The sequence below is a fragment of the Lotus japonicus genome, chromosome 5, assembly GCF_012489685.1.
Source record: "Lotus japonicus ecotype B-129 chromosome 5, LjGifu_v1.2".
NCBI lineage: Eukaryota > Viridiplantae > Streptophyta > Magnoliopsida > Fabales > Fabaceae > Lotus > Lotus japonicus.
Window position 1 is genome coordinate 58,010,265 of NC_080045.1, and position 15,092 is coordinate 58,025,356.

Here is a 15,092-nt window from a genome sequence, read left to right on the forward strand (position 1 = left end):
ACAAACTTGTTGATGTGCCACAAGCATAATAAATGTGTAGTGTTAGGAAGGCTTTGCTTAGCAGCACTCAATAAGGCAAGATCCCTGCCAGTAACAATCACCTTAGGCAACATGGCTTGATCAGCTAATAGAGACTTCATACACTCCAGTGCCCAAACGTAGTCATCTGTGCCCTCATTAACAATGTAGCAAAAGGCTATGGAGTATGTCTTATCTGTGGAAGTCAGTCCAACAATCTCAAGCAAGGGAATTGCGTATTTGTTTGTCTTGTATGTGCAATCCATAATCACTACATACAGGAATGTGTTGAACAGTTTGATAGCATTTGGATGAGCCCAAAATACATCTCTAATGACTTCCGATCCAGGCTCATGTCTTTCAAAGTGGACATACTTGTCACCGTCCAACTTCTTCAACAAGTGTTGCATTTCTGTCAATCCCCCGCGGAGGGATTTTCTTAACCTCTTGCAAACACCATAAATCTGAGATATGGTAGTCAAGTTTGAAGGATTGTTTTCCTTCAAAGTCAACAACATCTTTCTCGGTGGAACCCAACTCCTTGTCATTTTTTCCACTTGCTCCTTCTCTCCGGGTTTTAGACGACCAACAAAATTGTGCCCAAGTAGTGACCTAGCTGGTTCATGGTTGTGTATACCTTCCATCACCTTTAGCCGCCAATATCTATCTATGCCATTTTTCCTAGGTCGTCCTTTTAGTCTAAAAGGACAACCTGTCTTTTGTGATCTCGTCCCTTCAACAAGGTCAGGGTCTCTATAAGGAACATATTTACCATGCTTCTCGCACCCCAACATGACATAAGCTTTTCTGCTTCCATTCCCACCATAATCTGACTTTGTGATCAACGTAACATATCCATTTTCAATCGCAATTCCATGAACCCAATTGATAAGATCATCACGGGTAGGGAAAATCTGTTATAATAATAAGAATTGATTACAAGGGTGATCAAGACATAATAAGAATTGATATATTACACTCTCAAAACAATGCAAAAATATGTTCAAAGAATACCTGATCAGTTGCAAATAAATGCGAGACATCTATACTTATACACGGGGGCACAAATGCTGGTGGTGGCACCTCTGTAGTGGCCTCTTCAGGTTGACCATTGTGAAATCCAGCTTCAATCAATTGTGACTCACCAAAGAAAAATGAATCTGTCATCCCTGGAAGAGAATACGGAAAGTTACATTCCATACTCAATACGGAAAACTACTTTCCATACTGAATACGGATTGTTACTTTCCATACTGAATACGGAAATTACCTTTCTATATTCAATACGGAAGATAACAATCCGTATTATATCACGACTCAGAATTCAAAAAACCATCCTTCTAACTACTTAAACTACTTAATCTAACTACTTAAACTACTTAATCTAACTACTTCCACTACTTAATCCTACAAAATAACAACAAATAAACACATAGACTTACCTCTACTACAACACTTGTTGATAGTGGTGGAGAGCTTGGGAAATGAAGGAGTGGATGGTGGTGGAGAGCTTGGAAATGAAAGTGAGGTAGGAGAGGGTGAGAGAGAGGGTGGTCTGGAGGCATTGAGGAGGTTCAGGGGGGCTGGTGAGGGGTTGGTGACGGAGGAGTAATGGTGAAGGGGTTGGCGAGGGAGGAGTAATGGTGGAAAAAGGGGGAATCCTGTCAGAGTTAAATACGGAAAATACCTTTCCGTAGTCATCAAAATATAATACGGAAAGTACCTTTCCGTATTAAGTTAAATTGAATACGGAAAGTACCTTTCCGTAGGGCACTTTTGGGTTTAAAAAAAAAGGGTGGGGCGCGCAGCCCATAGGGGAGGCCCCAAACCCAACTCCCATGAATTAGATGTGGCTGGAATCCCAAAGTTGCAAATGCAAATCTGGCTACTGTGTGGCGCCTTAACATGAGTCATTAGAGCTGTCATTGCTACATGACCAGCTATATGTTGGTTTCAGTAAACAGCTTAAAAAAGTCTTTATTCATAAGTTAATTTGAAAAATATTTTGAAGTAAATTCCAAATAGCTTATAAGAAGGTATAATTGTTTATTCATAAGCTAACTCAACCTGCTTATGCAAATAAGCTCGAAAAAGCTTATAGGCATGTTATAATTAGGGCGCTCTTTTCAAAAGTTTACTCAAACATTTACATAAATACTAGGTTCTAAATTAAACTCAAATAAAATCTTAGAAAAACAGCTTTGTTACTTAATTTGTAAGCCACTATGTATGATGTTGCACACAATCGAAGCTTCCTGTAAAGAAAATTACATTCCAATTTGTGATCTGGTGGTAAAAGAGTACAGTTGAACCTGGTTTGCCAAATCTACAAGTGCACCAAAAGGAAATTCTTTAAATTAAAACCCCTCACAGATGGTGTCTATTTGATAGCATGTTTAGTTCCACGGTAAAACAGTATAGAATCACTTACGGTCTAGCTAAAAGCTACATGTCTTAACTTCTGAGTAAACATGCATTGGATTATGAGCAAATTGTGAAACCAAGATCAAAATCCATCTATATTAGTGGCCATTTAGGATGAGAGTGAAGGGACATGTGGTGAGCATGTTCCTTAAGAAACAAGCATCAAGAAGAGGGGTGGAAATGGAGTTTTTTTGGCTCAAAGGAAGAAGTACACATATAAAAATTACAGAAATACTTTAAATGTTGATTATAGCGCAGGCAAGGGTGTTGTGAATCACGAGAACTTCACGTGCAATTCTGAGCTCTTTGTTTACCATTACCGACCAAGTTTTTTGAGTTTCAAGATATACTAGTACCATTGTTGGACCACTTTGATCACCGAGCATTTCAGAATTTAATGAAACCACCTCTGCCTCTAATGTTGTTAAGTTCCCACAGTTTCACTTTGTCTCACGCTTGTAATTAAGCAAAGAGGTGTCCCATGCAATAGCTCAAATGCACATGGTATTAAATTGTCCTTGCGTCGCAGAGTTGCCGTCAAATGCGGGTTGATGCGGTCTCAATTGTTGATTCGCAGCTGCGATGCCAATACAAAAACTTCAATACATATATCGTTACAGACTTCCGGCTATAATTACGGTTGCAGACATTAATTTGAAATCCTGCAAATACATAGCAAGTATAGGATTTGAAATTTTTATTTATCTAAATTAATATGATGCATATTTAGATGAAGGGTGTGAAACAAATTGATCTAAACCCCCACTTGCTTAATAATGTACAGGGTTGAGTCACTAGCTGAGATTATCAAGCCTAATTTGATATAAGTCCTTTAAATTTGCATGAAGACTGAAGAGAAGAAAGGAAGTTATAATAAAAAGGTAAAAAGATTAACAAGTTGTTGAAAAAAGGATTGCATCCTAAAAGGGAAAAGCATGAGGCAGAGCAAGTGGATGATCATGATTTGCAATCTACATTAATTTAAGTAATGTAATCACCAATTAACTGTGTTTCTGTCACTTTTAAATAAAACCTTGTGTCCCTTTCTTATATGATCTTAGTCAAATTAAATCTTGAAACTTACGTCATGCGCTGCTTTTCCTAGGTTGCTATGATATTGCAGAAGAAAAGAAAAATTGTCCCTTTTGATTCACTACATTAGCAAAATGCTTTCAGTCTGATGCAAAAGCCACTTTAGTTTAGTTTAGTTTAGTTTAGTTTTTTTTATTTCCCTTTATTCTTATAGTAGTACTTTGGATATTCTTTGTGAGGAAACAAAATGCAGTGTGAAGGGGCAGAAAATTGTGGCCTATCATCATGTGTAAGAAGTTCAAAGTCTTTGCTCGTGCAAATATACTGCTTCTGTATATTCTTGCTGTCTGCTCCAAATTAAAGCTGTCAGAATCCAGTAACATATTCTGATACTCAGTTTGGTTTGGATATCCATTATGCAGCTTTTGCCTACAAATTTTGAATTAATCTCAACAAAATCTCTCTTTTTTTTGGCATTACAAATGTCTTCTATTGGAGGAAATATATTCCATTTAAATTGAGAAAATTCATATCGTGATGAGGTTACTCTTTTGAGAAAGTTTTTCCCATTTATAAGACTCAAAACAAAATTGATTAAGAGTACTCAAATAAATTGGTACAGAAAAAAAATTCCTTATTTAATAATTCTACACTAGCAAATCCTTGGAGGGGAAGAAGAGATTAAACCTCCAAATGCATAAAGAAGAGCCAAAATATTTAATGGACATAATGTGATGATATTCATAAATTAACTGACATATTTTTAATATGAATATATGATTTATGTACCCTTCCTTACTTAATGGGATAAAGCTTTGAATGCATGATAAAGCCTGTTATTCAGTTACGTTGTGTAGTCAAAATTATTTACACCTTACTTTTTTCAGACAAATGAAATTCACAAGTCTTCATTGTGATGGGATTAGGCTCACCAAATTCTGTTTAATTTCTTCATGAGCGATAACCCAAGACATGCAATAATTTCTGGACTTTGATAACCACGATTTTAACCATGGGAATACATACTTTGACGTTGATAGCTGGGGCCTCTATTATGTGTACCTTTTCCATTGAGTCAAGGAAATAAATAATTAGATTCCATGATGATCTAAGACCTTTGTCATGGTTGTTGTTACGAACTCTAATGTAGGTTTCAACAACACTAACCCCCTACCATTCAGTCATTTCCCTGATTATGTGGATCCAACGAAACATTGAAAGAAACGTGACAAAATAAGAAGCATTATGAAAAAAGAAAAAGAAAAAGAGGTTTTTTTTTGCTAAGATGAAATCTTATGTTTTTATTTGGTGTCTCATTCCATTTTTTTCTCACCAGTCAAATTAATAGATAATCAGAAGAAACACACCTATCGTGCACAAATAGCCACGATACATAGACATTCTTCGGAATTCAACACCTTTCTGACATCCGGGTTTGTGGAGGTTTAGAAAAAGTGAATCACGCAGATTGCAATAGTTAGAAACAACTTATCCACCACAAACTCGTTTGTCCGAAGGGAGTCGGCTTGCTACGTATATTCATCAATCTTTTTCCCTTCAGAAATTAAGGGCACCATACAAGCGAAGATGGAAAATAATGCATGTTTATAACTCATTTTACAATTGGCGTTAAAATCATAATAACTATGAGAAAAAATTAATGAGTAATGTAAGCTTATGTTTGTATTTCTGTCAGCGCACATTCTAGCGTTTATAGTTGGGACCTCTATTATATTGTACATTTTCCATTGAGTCAATGTAAATAATGAATTAGATACCATTATGATCTAAAACCTTTGTCATGGTTGTTTTAAAGAATTCTTATGTAGGATTCAACAACACTAAACCCCTATCATCGAGTCATTTCCTTGATTATGTGGATCCAACGAAAGATAGAGAAACATGCAACAAAATAAGAAGCATTATTAAAAAAGGAAAAGATAAAAGGCTTTGTCCTAATGGGAATTAGAAGAAACTTAGCAAGAAGTTGTTGTTCTAATAGTAGAGAAAATAGATTCATCATTCAGGTAAGGATGAAGATATAAGCTTCTAACTTTGGGAAAATGCCATAATTTTTCCAACAGATTTACACCGTTAAAAACCCAAAAACTAGAAGAAATTCACTTATCATATTCATGCACACAAATTAAAGGTAGCTTATACACAAAGATAATGAAAAATGTTACAAGATAATGTAGGTTTTGAAATCATTCTACAATCAATAATGATATTCAGATATACAAATAATATAAACACCCAACATACATTCATTTTTCTCTCTACTCTTCTCTTCTACTCCCTCCGGTCCTATTTATAAGCATGAAAGAGAAGAAAAATCTTGGTCCTTTTTATAAGAACCAAATGAAAGTTTGAGCTATATTAATTAATTTTTTCCAATGATGCCCTTATTAATTCTAACTTGTAAAATGTGTCTCATTAATTATTCTCTCTCTTTTCCACTTTCCAACACTAATAACAAAGGGTAATTTTGGAAGTTCATTTTAATTTAAGACAAATTTAATGCATTTTATCTAGTTTAACTACATTTCTTAAACTATGCGAATTTTTTTTTTGTTACTTATAAATAGGACCGGAGGGAGTATCATATTATATATTACATACATTACTTTTACCACTTCTCTTTATTTCTCACTTTAAATGTCTAATCAATGCTTGTACTAAATGAATGTTTACAAATCATTTTCCTTCTATGATTAATTCTAAAGTTAGAATTAACTCTATTAATGAAAGCTTTGATGCATAACTTCTTAATACTACAATTAATTTCTAGGAAAGAAAAGCTCATGCTAATAGTTAGAAATGGTAGACCCATTCATTATGGTGGTGGATGGTGCCTATGCATATAGGACTATAGAGTGTGACACAGCAATGGAAGAAAGATAGGCATTGCTGAATTGCTTGGCTTGTTTTTATCAATCCCCGGTCATTGGGGTATGGATTCCAAAATGGTAAGGTGGGGTCCAATTGCTGTTTGTCTGGTGAGTTTGGAGGCACTGCACGCCCTTTCATGCCCCATCGGTTTGCATATTTACTAGACCAATGTAAAATAGGACCACAACTTCAAGTTCTATATAAGAAACCTTCATCTCTCACCAATTCTAAAACCAACTCACACAACACAAAACACATCTTCTAAAGAGAAGTTCCCATTTTCATTCCCAAGAGTTTGAGCAAAGGACAAGTGTTAGTTTGCTCTAGAAATGAAGATGGGTAGTGTAACCATTGGAGGCTCAAAGAGGAGAATTTCAAGCAGAGGAGTTGGAGGAGTTCTCAGGGAACAGAGGGCTAGGCTTTACATCATAAGAAGGTGTGTTGTCATGCTTCTCTGCTGGCATGACTAGTGGTAGAAAACTTGAAGACTTGAAAAATCCCAACTTTTTCTTCCATGGCAAAGGAATAAGATTGGTTCTTTTTCTCTTCTTTGTTTTTGATCTTCCCTTGTTTATTTTTTCTTTCTTCCTCTGATTCATGGTGGAGTGTACATAGCTGACGGCTGGATGAATATTATGGGAGAGATTAGTAACAATTTTTTGTATGGCTTGGGATTTATGTAAATCGGAATAGCAATGAATTATAATGATTAACAATTTAAATTTTATCATATATTCAATCTCCATTTTACACTTGATTCTTTTCTTTTGGTTTCTCTGTTCTTTTTGTTATTTGCTGTGTACTGATTGATCTGGATTAGTGATCATCATTTTCATGTCCTCTAAAGTAATAGATTGAACGTTTGCTTCTTTTATTCTTCTTCATATCAAAAGTTGCTTTAATTTGTTGATAACTTGTGCATGTTTAGAGTATGGATCAAAATTTTATATCTAATCATAGATTAGGTATTTTGAAGAGTGGTTCTGGTTCAGGAGAATGAGTCCTGAAAAATTTCCTCTTTTAACAGAATCTGAAGTACTCTTTACTTTTCATGTGTATAATAACTAGAAAAACTAAACAAAGTAAAATTATTTATACAATCAGAACTAAAAGTAAGAAATAAAAAGATAAAATGGAAATTAAAAGAAAATATGGAAACTTGCTATTTTATTGTGGTGCCGTCAAGTACTTAACATCTACAGATATGGAAACAGAGAAAGAATCTTCTGACATGGCTTTCTTAGATTGGTAGGAATATTCAAGAGAAAGAAGAGTTGACACCAATGCAGCTCAGTGCTTCTTTCTACAATTTCAAGCATATTTAAATCAGCTCAGAATCAATAATGATTTTCCAAATCTATTCATAAAAATTTCTCTCTGAAATTAGTAGCTTCTGTTCGGATTTTATTCATACATGATTTCCAAAGATGCAATTCATAGTACTCCTAGCTATACTAGATCATTTTATCTTTTACAACATTGATCAGCCAAAGTTGCAGTTCTGAATTCTAATGGGTTAGATCGGGATTGAGATCACTCTTTAAATATTTATGAAAACAGATAGACACAATGTTTCAATCAAATATCAATTCACTTGAGAAGATCGTAATCCGTTAAACTATCTACATATTGGTTAAGAAATTCTTTTAAATGTATTAAATTTCAAAACTAATCACATAAGTCTAACCAAATCACTTGGAAGAGTGTTAAGTAAAGGCCGGGAATGGTAAGATACAATGGTTCTTCTTGCCAGTAGAGTGCTTCTCCGGAATGAATGATAACTCTTTCGTCGTTGAGTCACGCTGTCAAAGAGGCTTACAATAACACTGTGATGCCCAAGTTAGAATGTGGGGGGGAGGGGGAGGGGGACATGAAGTGAGGGATGAAGAAGTATGTACCTTGCCCATTGTAGAACCCCGCCTTTTAAAGGGTTGGGTTTTATAGGTTCCGAAGTTGGGATGTTTAAGGCTAGACGACGTGATGGGTACAAGTTTCATCGATGGAGGAGAGCCATTGGATCTTCTAACATGTTGTTTAATCGGACAAGTGAGAGCGTGCTTGTGTACTATAACAGAATCTTTGAGCTTCGTGCCTATGCCTTGATCAGAGAATTGTTGATTTTCGTTGATTATGCGAGTTTGTTGTCGCAGGGCCGACCTTATTTACCATCACGACCACGTGCCAGCCTAGGTCGATTCATCTATTTTGCTGATCCATGCCCGTAGTCACATGTTTTGTTATTCTTCTCCACTCATATTGCAGTTTTCTGCATTTTGTTACTGAATTTGTTTCTCACCTTTCCTTTTTATGTATTAAGGGTTGTAGCACTCGGGTACTCTATTTTAATGCAATCATTGACTCATAAAAATAAATGGATGAAAATGTCCAAAGGTACAAATGCTTCCGAGTATTTGAGATATAGAACAAGAGTTACAGATGAACATTAAAACATCTTCTACAAACTAAATTTAGAACCTTGCCCATTGTAGAACCCCGCCTTTTAAAGGGTTGGGTTTTATAGGTTCCGAAGTTGGGATGAACAAGAGTTGACATCTTCTACAAACTAAATTTAGAGGATTCGAATTAAATATCGATTATATATTTTTAATAGACATGAGGTGTATCATGTGAGAAAGAAGTTTTTATATGAGAACATGATAATATGTCGTGACCGTTAGATCAAATCACGATGGTCAAGAATAAAATAATTTAGTGGTCACATGACCGCTTAAAAATATCATGTGACTTTTTCATGTTTTAATCTTAATTATTAATTATGATAAGATCAAATAGTCATAATTTATTCTTATATTTTCACATAAGAACACATTTCTTATATATGATACATCCTCTAACAAACATAAAATGTTATGCATAAAATACAAGTTAATAGCAAGTGCATGGCATCAATAATTAGGCACATTATGTTGACCATTAATCATTTGAAGTGAAGATTTTATTGATGACTTGAGTTCTTTTCTTTTAGCAATACTCTCGAGTTGGATCAGATAGCACTTAGCACAGTTGTAACTATTTACATGGTTTATGGAATATCTACTTTCATTATGCACTTTTTTACCTTTGACCTAAAAGGACAGGATCTATAAAGTGATTGCAGCTTGAACCCAAAGTTTAATTTGTTTTTTTTTTTTACCAAAAAATGGTAGAACCAAGAGAAAGTATTATCAAACTACTGGTTGGAGCATCATTATGTTAGGTAAAACAGTAGAAACTCATTTTTTTGGTAGGACGCTGTGAGATCTTTTTAATAAGGATTATTCAGTAACTGAAATTTTACTAGACGCATATAGATTTAAATTATCAATTTATGAAAATGTGAGAGTTAAACCTAAAAGTTATGGTAGTTGATGTGATACTTGCAAAAGAAATAAATATGATTTTTGAGGTGTGATACTTGCAAAAGAAATCACGATTTGATCTGCACCAAAAAAATAAATAGCAAGATTTGGATAAAACGACATGACAAAAAAAAAAAGAAAAATAAACATGATGGTTAGATACTGTTGGGAAACATGAATTATGCTGAACTCAATGAGTGACAAAAGACCTTTAATTGGTGTGCAGTGACAATGGGGGGAAAGGTTGACATGAATTTTGTTGTTTTCCAATCTTTGTGAAAATATTGAAGTGTGGTTGGATTCTCCTGTCTTCAACCCCACAATGTCGAATACACAAAATCAAGATTTTCTCTAGTTAGTCTATTTTCAAATCAATGTATTAAGAAAAGAAGAAAAAAAAAGTGTCTGTTTCTAACATCAGATCTCATCTATATTTAAAGCTTGATCAAGGAAAATTGCATCAGTTTATGGTCAAATCTGTCTCTGCGTGTAGGCCAGGCCTTACTCAATTATTGGATTTAAGCCCACTTTCCCTTGTGCCACGTATCCAGTTAAATGGCCCTGCATTGTATTATTACCCCCTAATCCTAAAGATTAGCCCAATTTGCTTTTTAATGTGTAGAATCCGAATTATTTTATTATATGAAGCATCTATTGAAAGTTGTATGAAGGTATTAGCATGTAAATATTTATATGATGTAGAGAATTCTTATTTAGTAAAAAAAGGAAAAAACTAAAGACTAGCTGGACACGACATTAAGAGAACCCAATATCGCATATCCAAATATAACCTTAACGTATTGGATATGTGACATTCTTATCTTATGTTATCTTTAACTAACTAATTTTTAATCGTGTCGAATTTCATAAACTCACAATTGCATAATACTATATAATAGACTAAAAAGCGATTTTTGTCTCTGATATTTTCGTTTTGTGTGAATGTCGTCCTTACTTTTTTTTTTCTATCTTTTTACTCTCAATGTTTCTCAAAAGTGCAACAAATGCCTTCTGTCACTCTAACATTAAAAAGTATGACGTGTGTTGGAATTAAGTGTTAGAGTCAAGTCCCACATCGGAGAAGTCAAGGTAATAGGGAGAGTTTATCAGGAGATGAACTCATAAACCTAAAGCCTTAAGGTTTTGGGTTAAGATGTGGTGTCCAAGATTTCCTTGGTATCTCCCTTTGGCCTTGACTTATGGGTCATCGTCGTGACTCTCCCCAACAAGTGGTATCAGAGCTGATGGTTCGTGGGGCTATGGTAACGACGTCTGGATAACTTCCGCAGAGGGGCCAATGGTTAGTAACGCCGAGTAACTTTTGCGGAGGGCCGATGGTTAATAACCATAGTGACGGCTGATAGCTCCGCGGATGGGAGGACCATGAGTGATGTGGTTGAAGGACTCACACTTGAGGGGGAGATTTGTTAGAGTCAAGTCCCACATCGGAGAAGTCAAGGTAATAGGGAGAGTTTATAAGGAGATGAACCCATAAACCTAATGCCCCTTAAAGTTTTTGTTTAAGATGTGATGTCCAAGATTTCCTTGGTGTTTCCCCTCAGCCTTGTCCCATGGGGTCTTTGCCGTTACTCTCCCCAATAATGTGGCTGTTAAATGTCACATCAGTATTCTACGTGGTGTGACATGTCACTAAACAAAAATCATAAATTAAAAAAAGGGGCGGGGGAGATTTGAACTCAAGACTTGAAAATGGTAAAACAATAGGAATGATTGTTTCAAGGGATACATACTTGATTTTCTTTAAGCAAGGTCTCAGGTTCGAGTCTTGTGGATGGAAAGAAAACCCGCTGAAAAAGTTAGCCATATCATGATATGAATATTCCTGACTCGAACAGAATTGCCTCCAAAAGAAGACACGCATCTTTCACAAAAAAAGATAATAGATTTTTTTATTACAAGAGAACGAGTAATAGATTAATTATGTTTATCATATTTAAAAATTGAAGGACCTATAATTAAAATGAGAAGCCATAAAAACTTGAATGAGACAATATTGCCCTTGTGGGGGACGGAGAGAGAATGGGAATAATGTTTAGTTTGGTCAAATTGCAGCCTTATGGCACCCACGTGCGCCTCTCTTATCCAAAACCCCACAACGTACTTTTGATTCTTTTTCAGTCACAACATGTCCCTTCTTGTCTTATGGTCCCTCTTATTCTTTCATTTCCCGTTTTCATTCATCCCCTTCTCCTCATTTTAAATCCCTTTCATTTCTCCCTTCTTCCATACCATAATAGCAACAATAATTCACAAGCCAACAATTAGTTAAATTCTTAATTAATAAAATTCATGGATAAGTATAGAGTATTATATATGTAAAGTTATATATTATATGTAGTAGTTTCTTTCAATGAAAGTATTTCATAACTGAATAACTGATAATTGCAAGACTAATTTATCATTTACAATAAACACTATAAGTGGTAAGAGGTGGGTAGTTAAATCTTCTCTTACTTATATTTTTTAAGATAGAAAATATTACCCCATAGTTTATTTATCTTTAAAATGTATACGTAATTTTCAAATGTAGCAAAAGAAAAAAACAGTAAGGAATAAGGATACATTCATAAGTTCAAAAAAATAAAAGGATACATTCATTATTTGATTTAATTAAAACAAACTATACTCTCTCAGTACATTTTAGATTCCAAAAAATCTTACTAGCATGGGACATGGGTGACCTAACACTGTTTGGTATTGCCCAGAAAGAGAAAAGATATAAGATTAGCACATAAAAAGATATAAGAAATATATATAGTAGATTTTGTAAGTAGTTTTACATGATAGGAGAAGAGAAATAATGATGTGTATTTTTTTTTTTGGTTACATAATGATGTGTATTTTGAGTTGTTCACATGAAAAAAATCTTTTTACCTATAACTTCATAATTTTTATACTGTTTTCAAATAAGAATGAAGTTGTAAATATAAAAAAAAGTCACCACTATCAAACTTTCTACACAATTTGAGGCGATCTTTAAATGATGTGGGACCCACCTTTTTATTTATCTCTTCTCCCTGCCGGCATGGTACCAATTGATCTTTAAATGCAATTAAGAAAAATCACTATAGTCTTTAAAAAAATGGTAAAATCACTATAATCTTAGATGACCTAATAATATTTTGATTCCACAATATCAGAATTCTTGCTTCAGTTTTGTATCTTCTCTTATTTTGTTCCACTAGTCCAAACATATTTTATTTGGCAAAACTAGAGAGAGAGAGGGGCAGGAAGAAAAAAATTCCCAACATAAAACTTGATCTTGTCTTGCAATATTCTGCAATGTTAGAATATTTCCACATTCATAGTTAATTGGCAACATATATAAAATAGGTTAGATGTTGTAAAACAAGGCACCAAATTTTTTGCAAGGTGTTGATGGTTCAGACACCTAACAGAACGACATTCCCTGCAGCTATTGCCTGACACAGTAACAAACTAACAATAGTAACAGTTATATATGAATAATGGTGATCATGATTAGTAGTGTTTAATTACAGGAAGGTGGATATTTTCCCATATATAGATTTTGTTCATTGATTTATTTCAGTGTTGGATATGTTCCCATTGTAGATCTTCTAATGTGAATTACAAGTATTACATTATGTTTTTTTATTTTATTTTATAAATAAGTATATTAAGAGGGATAAACACAAAATTTCAAAAAAAAGAAGTTTTTAAATGAGATGATTCTGATATGATACTTTCATATGATTGTGTGCGATTTTTTTTTGTCTTTGACCTAGGTCTCACCCTCTTTTAAAGGTACAACTAATTTCATTAGGCCTCTTAAATAACTTTTCCGGGATTTGAAATTGTGTCATTATTCTGACAAGGTCTAATCTATCTATTACTAAACCAATACACCTTATAACATAAAATATGTTTATATTGAGATTATGATTGGGGACAAGATCATGTTAAATAGATCAATTAATAATTAGTTAATTACACATTGCTGTTCTTAACTACACAAAGTCACAAACAAATAATTGTGAAGTTAGAGTTGTAGTTCAATAAGGGAAGGAAAAGGATCTTGCAACATTATTAAACTAGAAATTAAAGCAAGTTCTATGATTGCATGCATTGACTTCTTCTACCCCAACGAACTAAGCCAAATGTGTCAAATATTGTGCAGCTCGTTTCTTTCAGGGCCAGATTAGGCAGGTTGTTCAGGTCCCCATTTGTCTGTGGAAAACAGCAAAGCCAGCATCATAGTTTTTGGTCAATTGGGCAGATACATGAGAACACTATGAATTGAACAGAACTTGGCCAGTTTATGTTGCCCCTCGTGAAGGCTTAATTGGATCTATTCATGTTTGTTTGGATTGTCTCATCTTTGATGACCCACAGTTATCTTGTACAGTGACTAGGAAAACCCATTATAGTGCTCCTGTCTCTCTTGGAATGACACATCATTGCAAATTAAAATGATAGAATCCAACTAACCCAAAAAACAGAGGGATATATGGATTGTATGTGTCTTAGTTCATAATTGCACATTAAGTGAACACAAAAAGGCATTGAGTTCAATCCCTAAGGCGATGCGCATTGAAAATATTTATGAGGAGCCACTTAATATAATCTCAAAGTCTTGTAGAATTAGTCTCTTGACTACCGACTGCTTGTGGGATATCCTGGGAAATGAAAAAAAAAAGTATTGCTTCTACAATACCCAATTTCAAATGCAAATTCACTCTCTCAATTTAGTTCTACCAAACTTAAACTCACTAAAACTTAATTCTTTTAAACTTTTAAACAAATAAAAACACTTAGTCTTCCACATTGTTATTAATTTTTGGAAAAAAAACCACTTGAAGATTAGCCAGGTTGTTCATGCCTCTATTTACCTTTTCATTACAGCATAGCCAGCATTGTCTTTGTTAGTTTTGTCACTTCATCATAAGCTCTTGAGGGGCACCCTCCAATCCCATGCTAAGCTTGAAAAAGAAGGCAAGTTCTTTGGTAGCTCAATTAGCTGTCCCTCTGTCTCTCAAGCGAAGACAAGTTTCATCACCTGCAAGGCTGTAACACTCTAAACGTTCATGAATCTATCTATATCGCATGACTCTAACAGTGTTTTATGGTAGACAATGCATTTGACAACAGAAACAATATATCTTACAAATTAAAAGCAAACATACCAATTTACACATGGATCTGTTACTTTCAGTGAGAAATGTGTCTATGTGTGCAAGTCAGTTCCACATTCAATATCTGAGGACCTGGAACTCAGGAACATACTATATACTTCACCACACCAAAAGAAAGCATTGATCACAACATTTTTTTATCAAAGTACCAAACCAAATGTTTCAAGAATCACTTCTCCTTTCACAAAAGTAA

General features: G+C 34.4%; 1 protein-coding gene across 1 annotated transcript; it reads left to right on the forward strand.

Annotated features, from left to right (window-relative positions):
* Positions 1-6,465: 6,465 nt before the first annotated feature.
* Positions 6,466-7,098, forward strand: LOC130718480 (small polypeptide DEVIL 4-like). The gene has a single exon (XM_057569080.1). It carries the CDS (start codon positions 6,696-6,698, stop codon positions 6,834-6,836), a length of 141 nt encoding a protein of 46 aa, XP_057425063.1. The 5' UTR covers positions 6,466-6,695; the 3' UTR covers positions 6,837-7,098.
* Positions 7,099-15,092: the final 7,994 nt, after the last annotated feature.